Source organism: Artibeus jamaicensis, unplaced genomic scaffold (genome assembly GCF_021234435.1).
Source record: "Artibeus jamaicensis isolate MK-2021 breed Jamaican fruit bat unplaced genomic scaffold, CSHL_Jam_final scaffold_537, whole genome shotgun sequence".
NCBI lineage: Eukaryota > Metazoa > Chordata > Mammalia > Chiroptera > Phyllostomidae > Artibeus > Artibeus jamaicensis.
The window spans coordinates 42421770-42442654 of record NW_026522047.1 but is presented as its reverse complement, the minus strand read 5'-3'; the positions used below and the strand labels follow the sequence as shown (position 1 = coordinate 42442654).

General features: G+C 52.8%; 1 protein-coding gene across 2 annotated transcripts in view; it reads right to left on the bottom strand.

Moving 5' to 3' along the window:
• Positions 1-20885, bottom strand: part of KDM4B (lysine demethylase 4B) — a 131125-nt gene that overhangs the window by 47987 nt on the left and 62253 nt on the right. For both annotated transcript variants that reach the window (XM_037165379.2, XM_053658288.1), the window contains exons 7-9: positions 14049-14098; positions 10104-10207; positions 5394-5531 (exon numbers count right to left, since the gene is read on the bottom strand). In XM_037165379.2, coding sequence (XP_037021274.2) covers positions 5394-5531; positions 10104-10207; positions 14049-14098 — 292 coding nt within the window. The remainder of the gene's footprint in view (positions 1-5393; positions 5532-10103; positions 10208-14048; positions 14099-20885) is intronic.

The following is a 20885-nucleotide window of genomic DNA, read 5'->3' as shown; positions in this document are numbered from 1 at the left end:
ACTGGGGGTACTCCTGGCACTTAGTGGGTGGGAACCAGGATACTGCTCGACCCCCCACAGTGCCCACAATGCCTGCCCCAGAGAACGACCGGACCCCGATGTCACAGTGCCGTGGGGAAACCCTGCCCGAGACCCATCCTTCCTCAGTGCGTCCCACCTCCTGTCAATGGTCGCTCAGGAACGTGGAGTTTGTTTCCAAAATGAAACTGAGCAGGGAAGGGAGTCCTGGCTCCAAGGCCGGCCTCCTGGGCTCCCCCCAGTCTCAGCTTTGGCCCCCCCTGCACCACTGTGGGTGTTAGAACACCCTGAGCCTCCGCGGGAACGGACTCCAAGTGAACCACCAGGGACAGTGATGAGAATTTCTAGGGGAAGGAATGAGAGGCAAACACACAGGTTTCACACAGCAATTTACTGTGGACCCCATACACCTGACTACCCAACCCATAAATCAGAGGGTAAGGGAGGTGCAGAGTGAGGGCGGGCAAGGCAGGCAACTCAGATCCTGGAGGCTCGGCACAGGCCCATTCCATGCTCCTCCATCCATCTCCACCCCCATCCTTACCTTCCATCACCTGCCTCTGAGCTCCGGGTTAACAGCCTGGAGCAGGCAGCATTGTTACCAAATAGAAGGCACACATTCTTGCAGGCAGCAGAAACAATTTGGTTCATGTTTTACAAGTGATTAAGTTGGTGCACCCCAGGTTGAGATTTCAGGAGAGGCCCCCCCACCCTGGATTTAGGAGTGGAGGGAGTGAGGGCCACTTCCAGACGTCCTCCCTGCTTGATGCCTCTTGGGGGGAGCTCATGTTTCCAGGGAGGCTGTGCACTCAGCAGGCAGCGCCCAGACAGCTGTTGGAAATCCAGTTAAGTGCAGCCAGGCTCCTGGCCTTGCAAACTGGGTTTTAAATCTCTCACTCTGTTTAATTCTGCAGGCAACTCTTTTAGCACAGCCAAGAGCCCATGAAGGAGGGGAGAGGTCTTGTCAGGCTTTGCCCAGAACCACCCACCTAGAAAGCAGCTAGGGTTACGCTAAGCTAATCCAACGAGGCGTGCAGCCTTGTAGGACTAATTTGAGTTGTCCTAAAAAGGCTGGTACGTGCACATTTTATTTTCCCTGAGTGAGAATGAAGCAACCCTTTGATCTCCTTATTGGTAATTCCACTGTAAAGACCACCATCTGAGCATGTGCCAGGAATCTTTCTCTGAGTCAAGTACCCTGCCCCCCAGAGGCCACTCCAGACACCCAGGCCAAGCACCAGGCACCCACCAGGAGGAGGCTGCTGGCTTGGGAGACACTTAGGGCAGGGAGGGTGTCTCCTGCACCCACCACAGGCACAGGCCTCCAAGTGGGGTGAGGGAGACAGAGGAAGGCTGAGGACATTCAGGGTCTGGCCCTCTTGCTGCTGTGACCTTAGCAGTCTCTTTCCCTCTCTCTGGGCCTCCCAAGGTCATGAGGCCCAGAGTCAGAGACTGATGCATATTGCTAACACCAGTAAAACCGGGAGAGAGAGGCAGAGACAGAGGGAGAGGCAGAGGGGGAGGGAGGGGGAGGCCGGGACCGACGGCGAGAAAGCTACCACCCAGGAGATGTTGCTCTGAGGAAGAAGGTCACTCGACAAAAGCAACAGTGTGTGACCATAAGGGCACATGGTGATGAGTATGGCTGGTTCAGGGACACGCCTGCAGCCTACTCTGACCTCAGGCCCCATAGATCCCTTGGGCCCCCAGAGCCTGCAGCTCTGCACTCTCACCCTCTCCCTGCTAGCGGCAGTCCCGGCTCATTCTGGGACCCCCTCCTAAGCAGACAGAAGGTGCTCAGTGGGCTGGGTTTGCACGAGACGCTCTATGCTTCCCTCTCTCCAGGACAGGGCATGGGGGAGAAGAAAGCCAGGCTCGGAGCAGCCAGGGCTGGCTTTGCTGGTAGGTCCTCATGGTTTCGGCTTGACTTTTCATTCCCATTTTAAAAACAAACCAACAAACGACCACTAATAGCAATGACAATGACAAAAACCCTTCTACCTCGAGGGGCTGCAGGGGTTTACGGGGGGAGTACCCGGGAAGGGCCAAGATCACTCCAACCTCCCCCTCAAACCTGCACTTGTCTTTTTAAAAACATTGTAGAAAAAGACAGAAACATATTGAGAATTAGTGTATATTTTAAAGGCATGCCAAATTCCACCATACCTACCTAACATCTACCAATATTTGGGCAAATTCCCTTACCCCCACCCCCATCCTACTCACAAAATGGGACTGTATCTTAGGGTCCAAAACCTGTTTATTCATTCAAAGTGCCATATCCATCTTTCTATACCAATAAACCCAGTGAACCCCTTTTTATGGCTGCATAATATCCCACAGGTTCATCCAATCTGGTCACAGACATAAATTTTCCACTATCATAACTACTGATCCAATGACCATCCGTATGTGTGAAACCACCACGCGCTCGTTGAAAGGGAGGAACGCTACATTAAAAGCCACACATGTCCCACTGATGGCAGACCCCCTGCGGAGGCTGCCCCTTACGGCCCAGCGGCAGCCCACCAACAGCAGATATGCGTGTGCTGGACGTGTCACGTGCAGGGAACCGCACATGGTGTGGCCTTCTGTGTCTGGCGTCTCTCGCTGAGCATCATGGTCTCCAGGTCCATCCACGTTGTAGTGGGTGTCAGAGCTTCACTCCTTTTCATGGCCGAGTACAAATGCAAGGTCTGTTTCCCTTCTTTCTACTTGCCTTATTCTTTAATTTTCAACAGTATGTATTTGTCAGTTCCAAGTCTCTGGAGCTGATGGATGAAGCTGGCAGGATGATCCCAACCCCTTCCCCGAAGCTGTAAAAATCATTCAGTAATCCCTACCTCCTCCTCTGGGGTCCCAGGCCCCCTCTGCTCACCCAACAGACTGGCTTGTGTTCTAAGTCTACGTAGGAGCCCTTGCTGTTTACTGCCAGGGATGTCCGGCTCTCCAGATGGAGGCCCAGTCCCACCCACGCTCCACCACAGCCCGAGACACGCAGCAGTGATAGGAACTTGTGGTCCAGAAACTGTGAGGAAGATGGGCTGCCCTTTGATTAGGATGTGTTTTCGCAGGAGCTGCTGGGTACTGGGTTTGAGTATTTGGCTGAAGAAACCCCCATCTAGAGGAAATGAAATGTCTGCTTGCTGTTCCCTGCTCTTGTAGCCAGTGGGCCCTTGTGGGTAGATGTCATCCATTCGCTGGTGGGGTGGGGAACGATGGCCAGCCGACCTGAAGGGCGGCCCGGCCTCTCCAAGGTCCTGCCTCTGATGTGTTGCAGCTTGTTATCTGTAAGGCCAGGCGCCTTGGCGATCTCTGCAGTCTGGACTAGTTACTGCAAGAGTCAAGAATGGCTGCCCCATTCAACATCCCAAAGCCTGAGAGGTGATATCCAGGGCTGCCACACATGGACACCTGGTAGCCAGTGGTCATTCCCCGGCTGAACCCCTTGCCTTCCTGCTGCAGGGGCCTGGGCAGTCAGGCCCACTCTCTGAGGGAGCCCTGCATGGTGCCTGGACACCCGCCCTGAACCCCAGCTTATTCTGAGTGCCACAGGCCACTTGTTCAGTAATTTCACGCTACACCGCCTGGCAATGTAAGCGTGGAGGCCCAATCTAAGGCTATGTACTTCCCAAATGTCACTTGTTTGTGAACATGGTTTTTAATACCTGGGCAGTCCCCACTGGCCCTGCGCAGTGTCAACTCTGACAGCCCCTCCAGGACAAGCCTGGCCCCAGGCTCATGGCTCCACGCCAGTCCCACTGAGGCGGAGGGCGCAGCACAGGCAGGTCCTGAGGAGTGCCTCTGCCTTGAGTCTCAGCGTTCACGGCGCCCCTGCCTGATGCAAACTACAAAACCACCTCCCCGGGTGCTCACGCCTTTACATCAAACGGGCAACTCCTGACATCCATGTCTCCTCTTTTAGTGATGTGCAGAGTTTCTGTCTGTGACAATCCCACCACAATTTTCTGAATTAAGTATAAAAAGCCCAACGCTTTTAAATCCTAGAAGCGCCTCCCCTGTCTTCCTTGCTACAAAACCCATTTCCTTTTCTAAACTTCGCTGAAATAGTAAAGCCTGAAAAAGATAATTAGAAAAGTAAAGTCTAGCCGATTCTTCTAGAACAGCACTTTCCAATAGAAATACAATGCAAGCCACCTTTGTAATCTTAATGTCTGTGGTCACCACATTCAAAAAGTAAAAAGAAACAGGTGACAGTCACTTTAATGATACATTTTGTATAACCCAAGCTATACAAAAGTATCGGGCTACATAACCAATATAAACAAATGTTTGATGGAATATTTCCTGTTCTTTGTCACACCTGGGTCTCAGACACTGTGCAACATGCTCCCAGTGCATCTCCACGCAATGGGGCCACATGTCAACACCAGACACTCGTGTGTAGCCAGTGGCCACTGCACTGAATGTCATAGCTCAGACCCTTTTTGTAAAGGTTTCAGGTCTAGAAAATGCTACATGAGTCAGGCTCTGGGTTCCAGGTATACTCCATGCACAATGATCTGTGCCCTGACTGGGAACAACTAAGTGATCCTGTGGCAGAAGCCAAGACTCCAAAGTCTCAGAGGCTGGCAGGAAATGCCCCATTTTTCACCCAGCTGGAGGGGCTTCTCCATTTCCATGTGCTCAGTGCCAGAGGAAAAGGCCCACAAATGGCTGGCTTGTCTTTGTCATGGAGACAGGGGGCCAGAAGGGGCTGAAACCCGTGAGCCGGGCCGATCGGCACAAGTCATGAGCATTGTGTATTATCCTGTCACCCAGACCTCCAAAGCCACCAGGGGGAGATAAGCAAGAGGAAGAAGATGAGGCAGGCATGACCCAGCTGTATACCCAACAGCTCCACAGACTTCCTATACCCTCTAAGCTGTCAATCAAAACCACAAAGATAGGTGCACTCAGAGCCAGGGAAATTTGAGAACAAGCACTCAATTCAGATGTCACATCTTTTGGCCGATAATCAGCCCTTGGAGACCAGGAATGGAGAATTACTGGGGGGAAAAAATCGAACGAGACTCCTCACTTTTCAGTACCTTCCTGGGGTGGCGACACAGCAGGCAGCCCTCAGGCCCAGAGAGTGCAGGGTCTGCCATGTCGGGGCCCCTCCAGGAGACGGGGAGCCCCTGGCCTCAGGCCCGCCCAGGCTCTAGCTCCCACACATATACCATCCCACTCAGGGTTTGTCCCCATTCTTCTAGGTGACAAATGTTCTGGGGATGAGTTCACTGAGATCCCAGAAACAAACCCAGATAGGAAGTCTGGGCCCCCAGCCACTGTGGAGGCCTGGGCCCCAGACAGCCAGCTGCGAGGGACCAGCCCCCTTTTTAGAGTCCTTCACTGTGTCTGAGGGCACTTACCTGAGTGGCCACCTTGCCATAGTCAATCCACCGCAGGGTGGCAAAATTGGTAGACTCAGCGCAGTTGAATCCGTGATTGAAGCCAGCGTGGTAGCCGTAGGGAAAGGTGATCATGAACTCGCCAGCCTCCTGTGTGATCTGGGGAAGAAGAGTCCGACAGGTGAGGGGGGCTGACAGGTAAGGGGGGCCAGAGCTAGAAGGGTTTGTGCGTGGCTCGTGGACCAGAAGCCACACCTGGCCCAGGGCAGGAACAGGCAGGTGGCCACGACCACCAAGGAACACAGAAGGGGAATGTGGGCTGGAGGAGTTCCCAGTGAGTGCCAGGGGGCCCTGACTTTAGGAGCCAACAGTCTGCCAAGTGAGAGGCGGCTCTACCTAACTTCGAAAACTCCAGCCAACTTTCCATGGGGCTGATAAAGTAGGGATGGCGGCAGCCAGGTTAACATCTCACTACCAGCCCCTCTCAGCACAGCCCAGCTGGAGCCCCAAGGTGACAAACTGCACTCCTCGGAGGGGTGAACTGCAGACACAGAGGGACCGCTGGGTGCTACCATTCTAGGCACTTATTTCTGGTGAGGGGAGGGGGGTCTCCCATTTTGGAAGAAGGTGGGCATGTCACATTTCCTGCCCACTGTGGGATGTTCCTATACATCATGGGGACAGACAGCACTGATGGCAGCTGCAGAGCCTCTGAGCACAGGACGGAGCATACACACAGTGCAGTGACCTGCCCCAAGATGACTTCAGTCCCCTTGCCAACATAAACACAGAGTCTGTCCTCTCTATGCCAAGAAGTGAGGCCTTCCAGATGAGGTACTAGAGACTGAAGAAGCACATCAGCATGTGCAGGGAAACAGTGTCAAGGTCAGATCTCTAAAGACAGAGCTGATGTTTCTAGACCTATTCAAATGGTCTGGACAATGAGACACTGAAACAGAGACTCCAACCCCAGGGGCTGAGCATGAGTGATGGGGTGGAGCCCACAATGACTCCAAATTGATGCTTCTGAAACTACCACTTGAAACCTGAAGGAAAAGATGGGGGCTGCAGCCTCACTGCCCCCATCCAGGGAGGGAATGCTTCCCATGACCACCATCACTACCCCCTGCCACTCTGCCACTGTGCCCATCAATCAAGCCACTCCAAGAGACGATTGTGCCCAAAGACAGACCACAAACAATAATGTGCATCATTAGCACTCACTCCCCAGGACTTGTGGAAGCTGGGGCGGATGGCATGGGAGCAATTCTCTGAAGTCGGGGGTGGGGGGGGAGGAGCTGTCTTTCCTTAACTTACAGTCAATAGAAGGCACGGAACATGGCTTGTGCAGAGTCTGAGTAACCACTGCCCCAGACAGAAACAGAGCATGTCACACACCCTGGGAACTGAGTGCCTCAGTGCCATTCACGTCAGTGTGCTTTCTGCACCACAGATCCCGTTTCTTTCTAGGGTTTCACGTAAACAGAATCGGACAATCTGTACTTTGGTGTCTGGCCTCTTTGCTCTTCGAGATTCATTCAACCCACGTGCACATCGGTCTTTCTCTCCTTTTTGTTCCCAAAGGGAATTCTGTGGCGGGGATGTGTCACTAGTGGTCATCCTTCTGTGGACAAACTTTGGGGCTTTTGTGAGTAGAGCTACTGGGAATGCCTGTGGGCCAGTCTTCTCAAAGACATAGTCTGCATGTCTTTTGAATAAGGAGACCCGAAAGAGGGGCCTCCAGGTCTCAGGGCAGGTGCATGACCACATGTCCGAGAAACTGCCAACTGCTTTCCCACAGAGGTTGCCCATTTGCACCTCCCACCCGTAGTGGGTGAGAGTTCCCTCTGCTCCCCTCTCAGCACCCACTGCTGTGTGCAGTGGGATCTCCTCTTGGCTTTGGTCACCTTTCTCTGAAATCCACAGAAAGTCACACCATGTTGGTTTGTGCGTACGTCTCCTTGTGCAAAATCTATTCAAGACTTCACCACTCCCTATTTATCTCGCAGTTCATCTCTTTATTGTTGATTTGTAGGTTCTCAGGCCTGCTGATCTTTACTTACTCCCCCAGAGAGATGAGCAGAAATCACTGGATTCATTTAAGTACCAGTGAGATGTCAAATCCTGGTTGGGGGAGAATGGGTAGCAGGCGGGATGGGGGGAGACTTCCAAAAGCCAACCACAGAGTCAAAAATCAATCAAAACTGACAAAGCCTGGAGAAAAGCCAGCCCTTAAAAACACTAAGATATTTTTCTTTTCAAATAATGAATTGCACCAATCAAGGGAAGTCAGTGTGCATTAAGTTACATTTTTAAATTCCTGTCCAAGTGACAGCTGTGCGGGGAATGAAGCATGCCTCAGGGGACGGGGGGTGAACACTCACATATCCCCAAGGTTCCCACAGCCAGGATTCTCTGGGCCAGCTTCTGCCATAGTACTTAGAGCTTCGATTTTTTAACACAATTACTGACTTCCTTATTTTATTTGGGCAGATCCTGGAAAGCGCTATCTCACTTTTCCTCCACTGCTGACTTGCATGACCCCTTTCTCACCACCAGGGCATGGCTCCACGTAGCGTGAGTACAGAGCCTCCTGGGGGCACAGCCAGGTCCCGGGGATGCCACACCTGGGGACGCCCAGGTGCCCCCACTCCGGGCTCAGGCTCACTTTGGGGTTTAGTTTCCCTGTCCTGACCCCCCACCATAAATCAAGGCCTAGAACAGAAGAGGCACTCAGTTAAGACAAGAAGATTATGTTCCCGTCAGAAAATCTACGTCCCAGTGGCTTCGTTCCAAGCCCACAGTGTCTGTCCTCTGTGTCACTGCCATCAGCATTATCCCGACAGTAAATTAGAAGGCACCAGGGATGATGGATAGTCTGAGCAGCAAAGTGATAAGGAGTGAAGGGAGCGCCAGCCCCCAGCGCCAGTCGTGGGGAAAGCCCAGAATTTGGTTTTTTGTGCAAGCGCACACAGAATAAATGAGGAACTCAATGGCAGATTCCAGAAATACACACTTTTAATTCTTAAAAGCTTGCTATTGATCTGCCTTTTCTCCTAGAGGTGAATACCATAACAAAGATTTATAAGCAGAGTGTGGGGTCACTCCTTCGAAGACCACCAGGAACTCAGATCAGGGGTGCACATCGAACCCTGACGGGGCATCTGCAGAGCCCAGAGACAAAGGCCCAAGCCCTGCTGGCCACAGGAAGGAAAGGGGATCCCACCAGCCAACCCCTGTACCCCCATTCCGGAGGCACCGCTTTGGAGAACGTTCTTGAAGAGCCACAGCGGAGCAATGCTGGGATCTGTCCTTGAGCCTCCTGGGAACAAAGGGTGTTCTGACTGAAGACAAGAGAAAAAAATGCAAAACCTGCATTTCTCGGAGCAAAGTAGCCGACTGGGTGACCAAGCGATGGCTGGGAGTCGCCTCCCAGTTGCAGCCCTGCAGAAAGAGCGAAATCCTGGACCCGGGCACTAAATCTGCCAGTGGTGTAACTGGAATGGATATCAGAAGCAATTTCTTTTCTTTTTTTTTTTTTCTTTTTTATTAAAGATTTTTATTTACTTATTTTTAGAGAGAGGAAGGGAGGGAGGGAGAGAAATATCAATGTGTGATTGCCCCCACTGGGGGTCTGGCCCGCAACCCAGACATGTGCCCCGGCTGGTAACCGAACCTGTGACCCTTTGATTCATAGCCCACTAAGCTACACCAGCCAGTCCATTAAGTTACACCAGCCAGGGCAAGAACCAATTTCTGATGTGCTGACACTCTGGTGAGAGCAAAGTGTGAGGGTCTGGTCTCGGAACTGGCCTCTATCCCTGACAAGTCATTCTGATGGAGCCTTTGGAACTCAGGCTCCCACAGGACTCCCCTCCCCAGGCTCTCAGCCTATCTGGAAGGCTCCCAGCACACGCCTCCTTCCTGGACAGATTGGGGACGCAAGCCTAGACTTTCCTGCTCAGGAGGCCTGTCCTTCAAGAAAGAATTGCCTGGAGTGCATAGCTGGGGAGCCTGACCCCAGGTCAGAGTCACCTCCAGCCCCAGGTGCCCTTGAGACCCACTGGCAGCCCTCAGGTGCTCCCCCCGTCCACCTGACCTTCACAGGGCAGTGGGTTCTTTGCCAACCAGGTCCCCTGGCTTTAGGACTATTCACCATACACCTTTACCCCATGGAGCACTGAAGTAAATGAGTTTAGGCTCCCCTTCGTGGGAGACCCAGATAGTTCATTAATAAACAGGTACTGTTTATAAATGGTCATTTTCTCAAGGCCATCTGTTCTGGGCTGTGGTCAGAGCCAGAGGTCAAGGGTGAAGGAGGCAGTGGGAACCCAGCCCCCACTGGGAAGGAGAGGGATGTATCCCAGGCCTTCGGGTCTTCCATAGCTTCCTGGAAAGTCTGCAGGAACTGCCCCTCCACTCTCCAACACAGACCCCACAGGACCCTGCAGAAAGATAACCCACTGGCCAAACCTGGCTGACGTTTAGTTTTGGGTTAGGTTTGGGTTTGGGAGGGGGAGGGAGGAAAAATCAAGGCCCCACTGGATTCTCCCCTATTTCATTGTCCTCCACCAGGAAGAATTGGAGGCTGACTGCCCAGCCAATGAGGCCCTTCCTTGGCTTGCCCTTATTCTGGAACAATCTTGAGGGTTAAAAAACAGTTTCCTGGGACGTTTGTGATCACCTAGGCCTGAGGCTCCAGAAGCTTCTCCTGGAGCAGCTCCTACGTACCCGGCTGAACGGGATCCCATACTTCTTAAGGATGATGGGCGAGATGAGGGTCATCTTGTGCCGCAGGAAGGCGTCGCAGCCCTGGGAGCTCCCAGGGAAGAACCCTGGAGTGAAAAAACAGGCATCAGTGTAAGGGCCGAGACAGGGCCTGGGCCAGGACAACTCTTTCTGGGCAGCTCCAAGGAAACCAAAAAACAGGCCCTATCAAATAGCCATGTGCCTGCTAGTGACAGCAATGGTGATACTCCCAGGCCTTCACTTAGTGAGAATGGAACAGAAGGCAGGCCAGGGCTGTCTGTGTGACAGGGCACATACTCATGACAGACATTCAGTCACACAGGGGGGAAGGGGTGTGGCGTGGCTGCACAGACTTCCCCTCCAAATGACCAACTGAGCAGCATCCACATGGTCACTCAGCCACCTGAGAGCACAGCCCAAGAGAAGGACACAGAAGCTAATGTTCTTGAACCAGACAAACCGTGATTGGTGAGGAATGGGTGGCGCCTTCCCCACCACACACACCATGACCGAGTCTGCCACAAAGAGGAAGCCACTCGAGTTGCCTGGGCTCTGCTCTTGGCTCTTTGCACACGCAGTCTCCATGGCCACTGGGCAGGTTAGGAGACGCAGGCTCAGGCCACCAACTGACCCACTTGAGGCCTCTAGTCCTTGGATGCGTCCATAGCTCAGGTCCCTAATCCTCTCTTACAAAGCTCGCATGTGGGCATGCTTTCTGTCCAAGACTACATACCATGTAGGCAACTTAAGGTAGTATTTATAAACAAATGGAACTTGGACCATCAGCTCTACCTGCTCAGAAATCCTGTTTAACTAGTGCAGTTCGGGGACATTTCCAAAACCACTAGCTGGCTGAACTCAAATCAGCGACACCTGCATCCTGTAGCTAAAGAAAGGCAAGTTCTAGAATTCCACCAGAAGGAAGCTGGGCTCCTCAATGCAAACCATTACCAAGAGGTGGCAAAGAAAGGCCACCACCAGAAACCAGTGAGGATGAGGTATAGAATGTGCCCGAACATCCACCAGCCTCCAGGACTGACCCTGTGGCATGGTCGGCCTAAGGATCCTTCTGGAAGCTGGCCCAGACCATGACACACACTTTCAATGTGTCAGTGGTTAAAGAGGACACATTATTGTGTGTGCACATATGTGTGCAAAGCACATGGCCCTATGCACACGCTGACATAGGGAGGGTGGGCTTTGCTGCTTTCTGGGCTGGCAGATGGAGCCTGGCTGCAAGGACATGATGGCGAGCTTCTGAAAAGTGCAAAGATTACCGAATCCTGCAACTTTCCCCTGCACTAAAAGCATTTCAATTAGAGTTATGGCTGCCTGCCGCCTGGCCTGCCGGCCTCTCTGCAGTTCCTCTTTTTAATGCACAGTTTAAGTGGCTCTCATTAAAGCTCTAATAAAGGCACACATTTTAAGTGATTAGCACCAATAATGCACCAACACATTAATGCTCTGTGGGCTCCACAACTCTCCCAGTGAGCCCATTTGGAGTGCAGCTATTCATTTTCCATATTAATCGCAAACTCATTCCACCCATTTCAATAATGGAGTCGGATGCGCCTGCCCCCAACGAAGTTTGGAAGGGGCATCAAAGACCACAGCCTTCATGTGCCCTGGAACCTCCCTGTCTTTCCTCCAAGGAGGGGACAGCGAGGGGCTCTAGAGGAAGGCCTCACTATGGCTTCCCGACTCTCCTCCAGTGCGGCAACCCAGTTCCTCAAATTCCTGAAGCTGCTCCACCCTGCTGAGGAGTGATTTAATGAGTTCCTATTTTTCAGGAAGCACTGATGGGTGGCCTCCCATAGACCTCAGAGCTTGCTTACTCTTTATCTCCCAGCCTGGGCCACTAAGCCTCCTACCAGCTGTACAGGGTCTTTGGAGTCAGGAACTACATGGGCCTCAGGGCCCTCCCTGGCTGCAGGACTAGAGCAGGGAGTGTGGCTGAACTCCAGGGAGAGAGGCCAGGGCACCACCCGGGGTAGCCGGGGCCCCTCATCGTACCCAGGTTCTCTAGCTTGTGCTCAGATCATGCACAGCTTTTCCCAGTAGAAAAGGTGCATTAATCAACAACAGTCCGGGCGTGGCTAACTGCTGGATTTTAGAGAAGTTGTCAGCAATAGTCAGGCAATGCCAGCCATGTGAGCCCCACAGCGTGTTCAAGCTGACAGCCCAGAGAGGTTTTCTCTCTGGCTCTGTAGGCTGGACAGGGGCCACCAAAGATGTCCCTGTCCAAATCCCTGGAATCTATGATTATGTTCCCTTCCCTGGCAGGAGGGACTCTGCAGATGGGATTAAATTAATGCTCCTGAGATGGGGATGACCTTGGATTTCCTGGAGGCCCAGTGTCCTCACAGGGTCCCCATAAGAGGGAGGCAGGAGGGTCAGAGTCAGAGGTGGAAGGAGCTACACTGCTGGCTGTGGGGATGGAGGAAGGGGCCACAAGCCAGGGGTGCTGCACCTCTAGGAGCTGGAAAAAGCTGGAAACGGTTCCCCCTGGAGCCTCTGGGAGGACCGGCCCTACCCACACCCGGGTTTTAACTCCATAAGGTTCATTTTGGACTTCTGACCTCTGGAACTATAAGCAAATGAATCTGTGGTGTTTTTTTTTTTAAAAATTAGAACTTTTAAAAGAGTAGTTTAAGGTTTACAACAAAATTGAGGGAATCTGTGTTAAGTCACTGAGTTTATAATAATTTAAAAAGTATAAATAATGAGAAAATATTTTAAGTTTCTTTATTTTAGAGCATAATGAAGTGAAATCGACCCTGACAAGGGCTGTCTGTAACTGTAGCGTTTCTATCTTGAAGGCATGTTTTGGAGAACAGAGCTCAGCCCTTCCCACATTCATGTTTCTGACAGGAATGTTAACACTGACACCTTCCTCCTGGGAGGCTGAGGGGCACATGTCCTGCTCACCTTTACTCCATTCTCAGGACCTGTGTCATTGGCATGTAGTTTTTGCTGAGGAGGCGCAAAACTCTTGAGTGCAGCTAAGACAAGAGACCCTATTTTTCGAGAAAGATCCATCTCCAAAGTTAAAACACCAATGGAAAGGGGAAGAGAGTATGATGGGCATTTTCTGGTGAGGTGTGAGGGGCCAGAAGACTGCAGCCGGCAGTGAGGGAGTGTGCATCAGTGCTGCGTGATGGTTTCCAGAAGTTTCTGAGGCTGCTCAGGGAGGGTTGAGCTGCCTATCACTGCAGCCCAGAGGGTCATGATGGGCAGATGGGCCCTGTGCTGCTGGAGTGGCTCTCAAACAATTCCATGCCCCTCCTACCCCCATCTCAATTGCTGCCTTTGAGGGACAGGCTGGCTCTCAAGGTGACAAGCAAGGGCTAGACCGCTGGGACGGAAAGTAGGGTCCAAGAACAGGAGCAGTGGAAGATCACCTGCCCAGCCCCTTCATCGGATCATCAGGGGCCTCAGCACCCTCCGACCGGATGTCGGGCAGGTCTTCACACACTCTCAACACACACAGTCTGGGACCACCTCTGACAAATCTGTTGGCCCCATGAGTCCCCAGCAAGGGTCTGAATACAGGTGGTGGGGCAATGGCTGCTGGAAGGAACATCTGATGAGGGAGCCCAGGTGAGGCAAACCCCATACAAAAGGGCAGGGGCCTTGAAGTCACCATGCAGCTCTGGGGCCCAGGGGAGGCTGCTTCTCACTGCTTGTTTTTCAAGACTGAGCAAAGACTTGAAGACTTAGAAAAGGGTGAGCCGCAGGGTGCAAGAAAATGGTAAAATAAGACAGTGACATCCTGCAGCTCCCTGAAATTGAAACCCCAACACAGTGAAACCCGGGATGGATGACTGCTGCCCCCCCCACCTCCCCACCTCACCCTGCCCAGTTCCAGCCCCCAGGCCCCCAGGCCCCCAGGCCCCCAGGCCCCCACGCTTGGCCACAGACACCTACCAATCGCCAGCCGCTCCAGGCGCTTGCCATGCTCTGGTGGGATGGCGTACCTACAAGAAGGAAGGCATGTCAGGAGTGAGCTCGTGGTCACCACGCACCTGCGAGTCCCCAGGGAGCCTGTGTGGCCTCAGGGAGACACACAGCTCCCACACAGAGCAGAGGTGCCTGCAGCTGTGCTCAGTGCTGTGAGGCAAGTGAGGGGCTTTCAGGGGAGGAATTCCCCACAGAAGGGGTTGGTGAGGCGGGAGGGCTAAGGACCAGGGACCCGTGGGTTGTGACAGCACTCTCAGATGCCAGGAATGGAGACGTTCCTAGTTAAGCCACGCTAAATGTTGATGAGGCTTAAAAAGCAAAAAATAAAATTAAATTAAAGCAGTGGACTGGAGCTGTAGGGGTGGGGACCTTGTCCACCTCATGTCACCAGCCTGTCCTCCCAGTCCCAGGAGCCAAAGGGGAAAGAGGCTTCAGGAAGGAGAAAAATTTCATCTGTCATCCACTTCATAAGGTTTTTTTCCCCACATTTTACATGTGAAAGATTATGAGGCTCCGTCATAAATAAAAAAAGATGTGAAGTGGAAGTTTGCAAACAGACGAAGCAAGAGTGACATCCTGCTGATGCTGAGGTTTGGGATGGGAAGGCGGGGGAGGTGCTGAACAGTCCCAACCCAACTGACATGCCACCCCCAACCCCTCAGGGGACTTGATAAGATGAAAACCTCAACTTTCCAACAAAGGCAGGAAGCGCAAGTCCTTAGTGACACAAAGTGCTGAGCACACCGAAGTCCATCCAGGAGGGACTCCAGAAAAGTGGGTCTCAAACCGAGAGATCCTGTTCCCCTTCAGCAGACACTGGGCCATGTCCCCATGGTTGTCATGACTGGGGGTGCTCCTGGCATCAAGTAGTTAGGGGCCAGTGATGCTGCTCAACCCCCCACAGTACCCAGGACGGACTCCCACAAAGAACGATTGGCCCCTAAAAGTCAATAGTGCTGAGGGGATAGACCTGTACCAGGATAAGACCTGTACCAGGACAACGTGGCCACTACCTCACATTCTGGAATGGGTCAAATGTGACGATGCATCACGGGGCCACTCCCTCCCCCTCCCTCATGATGCCCGCAAAGGATGGGCACCCACACGAAACATGGACGATCGCCCAGATACTGGCACTGGTTAAGCCCATTCCAACTGAGAGGCTTATTATTCTTCTTTCATAAAATAAAGGGGGCGGGGGTAGGAGATTAGTTGAGCATTATGTTGTCTCTAATCTAACAGGATACAAATAATTAATTTCTGGGCACACTCAGGGCCCTTGAGGAGATGGCTGCAGTCCCTTGGATCCTGCTGTTGTCAGAGAATTTTCCATCGTCTGGACAAAGATGAGATTACTCTTTTTTAAATGGCCTTTTATCACACAAAACAATAAAAGTTAACCCCAGTCCAAAGCACCTTTGTGGGATTCCCATCCCCAGATGAGTAAATGAAACATTCTGTCCCTGCTGGGAAGACACCAGAGGACTGGAAGGACTAACTCCCGGCACCGAGGCTGTGATGATTAATGCAGGATCCCCAGTCTACAATGCTGCTTTCACTTAATTACCGCCTGTAATTGGGAGTTGTAAAGATAAGATTAATTGAATCTGGTGGATGTTAAAAGTTTAATACATGGGAATGTGGCTCCTCTGTTATCGGAAAGCACAGACTGCAGGACACTGGGCTGAACGTTCAGGAGAGCAGCCCCTGGGGAGATTAGGAAGGACTCAAGGATGGGAAGCCAAAGCCACAGGGATTCCTGGGCTCCAATGTCCCAGAGTGAGTCGTGCCTCCTGCTGCTTGGAACAATCCAGGACAACCTCAGTGGTACCAAAAAGCCCCATCGCCACTTACCAACACAGCACTGAAGATGAACCAGTCAGAGGAGGGGGGGACAGGAAAGACTCCGTCTCAATAGCTATTAGTCCTGCTGGCCCTCAATGGCTGGGAGAAACTCTGGAACTCTGTGCCAAAGGTTCCCTCTCCCACCAAGAATGGCCCTTTGGGGACCCCAAGTGAGCCTGATGATATGGGGGCCCCAGTAAGCCAGCGACAGAGCTGGCCTCCCAACAGGGACTAATATTAGCCCCTGGAGAGAAGTCTCCAGGATCTTTGCACCCCACCCCGCCCCAGAGCAGAGCCTTGTACATGGTACCCTGTCACAGTCCCACCCAGCATCATATTACCAGGTCAGGTCATCCCTGACTCTCAGGCTTGGCTCTGAAAGGATAAAAGGGAAAAAGGCAGCAGCTGTTGAGGTTGACGAGTGTGTTCGCTAACCTCAGGGCAAGGATCATCTGTCTGGACATTAGTGAGTGAGTTCTCGGGGCCACAGAGCAGAGTCAGTATATTGGTCACCAACATGGGGGCAGTCTGTCTTGCTCTCTAGGAGATCTGTCCCCACCACAAGGTCACTTCAGGGTGAAAACCAATCAGTTTTGCCAGCCTGCAACCCCAGGCAGCCTCTTTATATGTGACAGTCCTCATAAGCTGAATGGCGGCGGATTCTTATGTGGTTTCCTTGACAGACAACCATGGGGTGCTCTGGCCTGGCCTTTTCCGGGTGCCTGTGTGTCTCAGGGCTAGGCTAGGGCGCAGTGCCCTGGCCTCCCTCCCTCCCTCCCTCCTCCAGCTCAGCCTCAGTGCTTCTCACACCCTCCCCTGGGTCCTCCAGGCCTCTCTCCACCAGCACAAGCGGTCTTCTCCAGCAAGGCTGGTGTCCCCTCACGTGCACATACATCAGCCCCCATACCTTCTCCAAGGCTGGCCACATCCCACCCCAGATTCAGTCAACATGCTTTCCCTTCCTAGGACACAGCAGTGTCTGGTGGGCCCCCTGGGCAGTCAGCTCAGTCCAGGCCAGTGGCAGGGCGTGGAGGGACTGCAGCCCAGCCCAGAGGTCATGGTAGAACAATCTGGACATGGGTGGAAAAAGGAATAGGGCAGAGTGGGAGGAAGAACAGAGCCAGGGGCTTCAGAGGTAGAGGCAGAAATTGGAGGAGGCTGCAAGAGGGACCGGCCACTGTGCAGGGTTGCCCAGGTTCCTCTGGACACAGCCCCAGGCCCTGCCTGTGGGAGCCTGGCTGTAAGTCAGTGGCCAAGGGCAGTCACAGCAGGTACCTTCGAGGGGACGTGTTGGCCACCACTTGGGACACACAGCAAGTCCTGGCCCTGAGGTTAGCCAGTCCAGAACTATCCCTCTGGAACTTTCTCCAGAGCTATCCCCCAACCACAGGTGTCTTTATTTCCATATTTAAAAGACCCTCCCTACTTTCTGCTTTTGAAGGTTTTTTTATACAAAGTTCTTCTGGATGACTCTAAGCCAGAAAGTCACAGAAACTTTGGTTCATATCTTTGGCTGCATAGTTGAAACAGCATCCTGGCAACCAGTGCAGGCGACCCTGCGGGCTGCAGCAGGACGCAACAGGCTCTGTTACTCTGGTTTAGTGTCATGGAATTGCCCACAGGGCCAAAAGAGGCAAACTCGGCACTGTCAGCCAGATACCCTTGGTGGAGAGTCAGTTTTCTGCACACATCAGGGGCTTCATGAGAAAATAACATGTTTTTAGACTGGGTATAAGGTTCACAGGATGCAACAGGAGAGACAGGAGCCCAGAACCCCGGCCCTGCCATGGGGACCCAAGACGTGGGAAGCCACAGGATGGTTAAGAAACAACTGCAGCTGCCCTGGCTGGTGTGGCTCAGTGGACTGAGTGCTGGCCTGCAAACCAAAGGGTCGCCGGTTTAATTCCCAGTCAAAGGGAACGGGAATTAAAGGTGCGAGGGCCAGTTCCCCGGTAGGGGGACACGTGAGAGGCAACCACACACTGATGTTTCTCTCCCTCTCTTTTTTCTCCTTCCCTTCTAACAAATATCTTGAAGAAAAGAAAAGGAAAAAAGACAAGAAACAACTACAGCCCTGCCAGGTGGCTCAGTTGGTTGAGGAGTCATCCCATGCACCAAAAGGTTGTAGGTTGTGGGTTCGAGTCCCAGTCAGGGCACATACCTAGGTTGCATGCTTGATCTCCAGACAGGGCATGTAAGGGAGGTAATGAATCAATGTTTTCCTCTCTTTCTCTCTCTCTCCCATCCCCCTCTCCAGAATCAATAAACATATCCTCAGAGAGTATTAAACAAACAAACAACTACAGTCCAGCAGTTTCACAAATGATAGACAGGCCAACAAACCAATTCACCAAAAGGAAGAGGAGGAGGGAGGGAGGGACGAGAGGAAGAAACACGCTTCAGATGAGAGGACAGTGAACTGCCAGACCGAGGTCCAGATGCCACCTTCCAGGACTGGGCCAGCCCAGGAAGATGGGTGTCCGCCACCTTCTATGCCTCTCCAGGTTTCAAGGCTCTGCCTTTCAAGGTATTTGGGGCAGTGAATATACCCTCTCCAACCATGGCCACCTCAAAAAAGGCAAAGCTGAAACCCAAAAATCTGTCCACAGGGCGAAAGCAGAGGTCCGGGCCCCCAACAATCTGACCCATGCACTGGGGTTCAGGAACATACTGGAAAGACTGGACGCTGTAGAGGACCGTCATTCGGGATGACGTCCTATTTTAACACCAAGGCCAAGCCTGAGTACGGGCTGGCAGCCCGGGGACACCCCGAGGCCCTGACTCTCCGAGAGCTTCTTCCTGCGCAGGTCACGCCGGTGCCTGCAGGACCAATAAAGAAGCTCCAGGCTTGTGACACCGGGCACATCTGGGTGGGCAGAGGCCTCGGCCAGGTGGCTGGGTGGCTCTCAACACAGCCAGGGGATTAAAAAGAAATGCGTCCTCTGTGGGCAGGGCTGCCAACCTTGGCTGGGGCACAGGCTGCCTCCATCTTACCAACCCACAGGAGGAAGTCTCCTGTCTGCCGGGGAGGATGCTATTAATAGTGTCATTTTCTCAGTGTTTTGTTTATTCCCTTGGAATGGCTTGATGGATGTGAATAATTATCAGACTATAAAAGCCAGCAAATGTGCTACTTTCCATCGCTCTAAATCATCAAACAAATAAAGTGTGAAACAGCATTTTTGAATATAATTTTCCCCTCTAATGGCTTAGAATTATTATCAAGAACAATGAAAATAAATAAGCAAATGCCTTGTGAGTTAAAAATTAAATGAGTGTGTCAGGAAGAGGAACACAGAGCGTCTTGAAGAGCCGGGACCTGCTCAGGGGCCATTAGTTATGAGGACATGCGACAGGGCTTTGGGCCTTGCAGGCAACCAGCTGGCCTCTCAGCGTTCCCTCCCACCGCACTCTGGACCCACCAGGAGTAGTGGATGTCTGGAGCCACCTGTCTGGGTGGGTGAGGCAATGCCCCAGGGGAGGGCTATGCTGCGTGCATGTACCACAGTACCTGTGCATCCAGCTGAACCCCAGCAGCCCTGGGATCTTGTGCATCATTGCCATAGGGCAGCCATGCAAGACTTCAAAAAGCAAGGTGGGTGGGGCCTGGCCTCTGCCCCTCCTCTCCCAGGCAGTGAACAGGCAATGCCAGAGGGGGTGCTGCCTTTCAGACCAGAAAGAAATTCCATGGTCATAGGGCAAATCCTCAGGACAAGGAATGTGAAACCCCAGAGAAGTACTCACACACCCCACTTGCCCCCTGGCTGGTCTGGCCACTGGCCCCTCATTTCCCCACACCTGCCAGCCACTCTGTGCTGCAGGGCTCTCACGGGGGGACTGGTTCCCTTATGGAGAGAGCAGCATTTCCATGGTAATAAGGTAATTCCCAGCACCCCATCCTGCCAGCTACAAGGAAAATGAGACTTGATGGGGGCCAGGCTCTCAAGTCAGAGCTCTAAATCCCTAACCACCCTTCCTCACGAAGCCCCCCCAGTCTCTGCAGGGCCCCTTCCTGGGATGGTCTTGCTCAGAATCAGTAGTTGCAACACCATAACACTGACTTTCTCCACCTCCCGCGCCAAGACTCTTCCGGCTCTGCCAGTAACAACAGCACCTGGAATTTCTTCATCACCAGGCCTGACAGCTTCCACTGGCATGAGGCTCCCTGCAATTAGGAGCTGGTGATAAGAAGGCTCATCTCCCCGCCCTCCCTCTCTGCTGAGGAACTCATGCCAAGAGCAGGGGTCCAGCCAGGAGTCCTCTGGAAGTGTCAGCTCAGCCTGATGCGTGTCAAAGGGTAAGGAAGTTAATTTTACAGTGTCTGCACAAGGCCTGGGCCGACGGGCCCATCGCCACTTAACACGCTATGATTACGGAAACAGAAACAAGAAGGCAGAGTCCACTGAAGTGCCAACACCACACGTCAGCTTGGAGGCCACCTGCATAAGCCCAGGAGGCCAAGGCAGCTCCAAATGCCAGGAGCCCTGTCAGAGCCCTGCGTGCCAGGCAGACATTAAAGCCACCATCACTGCAGTCCCCAAACACAAAGCTCCTATGTGGCCACAGCCTGGGACCTCTCTCACCATGAGTCAGTGGGACAGTTCCAACATATTGCCCTAAGGCCCGGATGGGCCCAGCAGATTGACCGAGTCTCAGAACAGGCTTCCCCAAGAGCCCTCAGCAACGCAGGCACCTTCTCCGAGCTGGCTGGAGCCGAGCTGGGCCAGGGTGGCCTCGCTCTCCACATGTCTGCACTGTGGAGGGGAAGGGCCAAAAACACAATGACAGGCAGTCACCCCTAATGTGATAGCAACTGAGACCAATCATGTCAATTGATCTACTGAAGTGACCAAATACTTCAATTGACCTCTATGTATGGAATTTTACGTATGGCATTTAAAGTACTTTGGTAAAGTTGTTAAAAATGTCCCAGCCCTGAAGAAATAGGAGAGGTGAGCC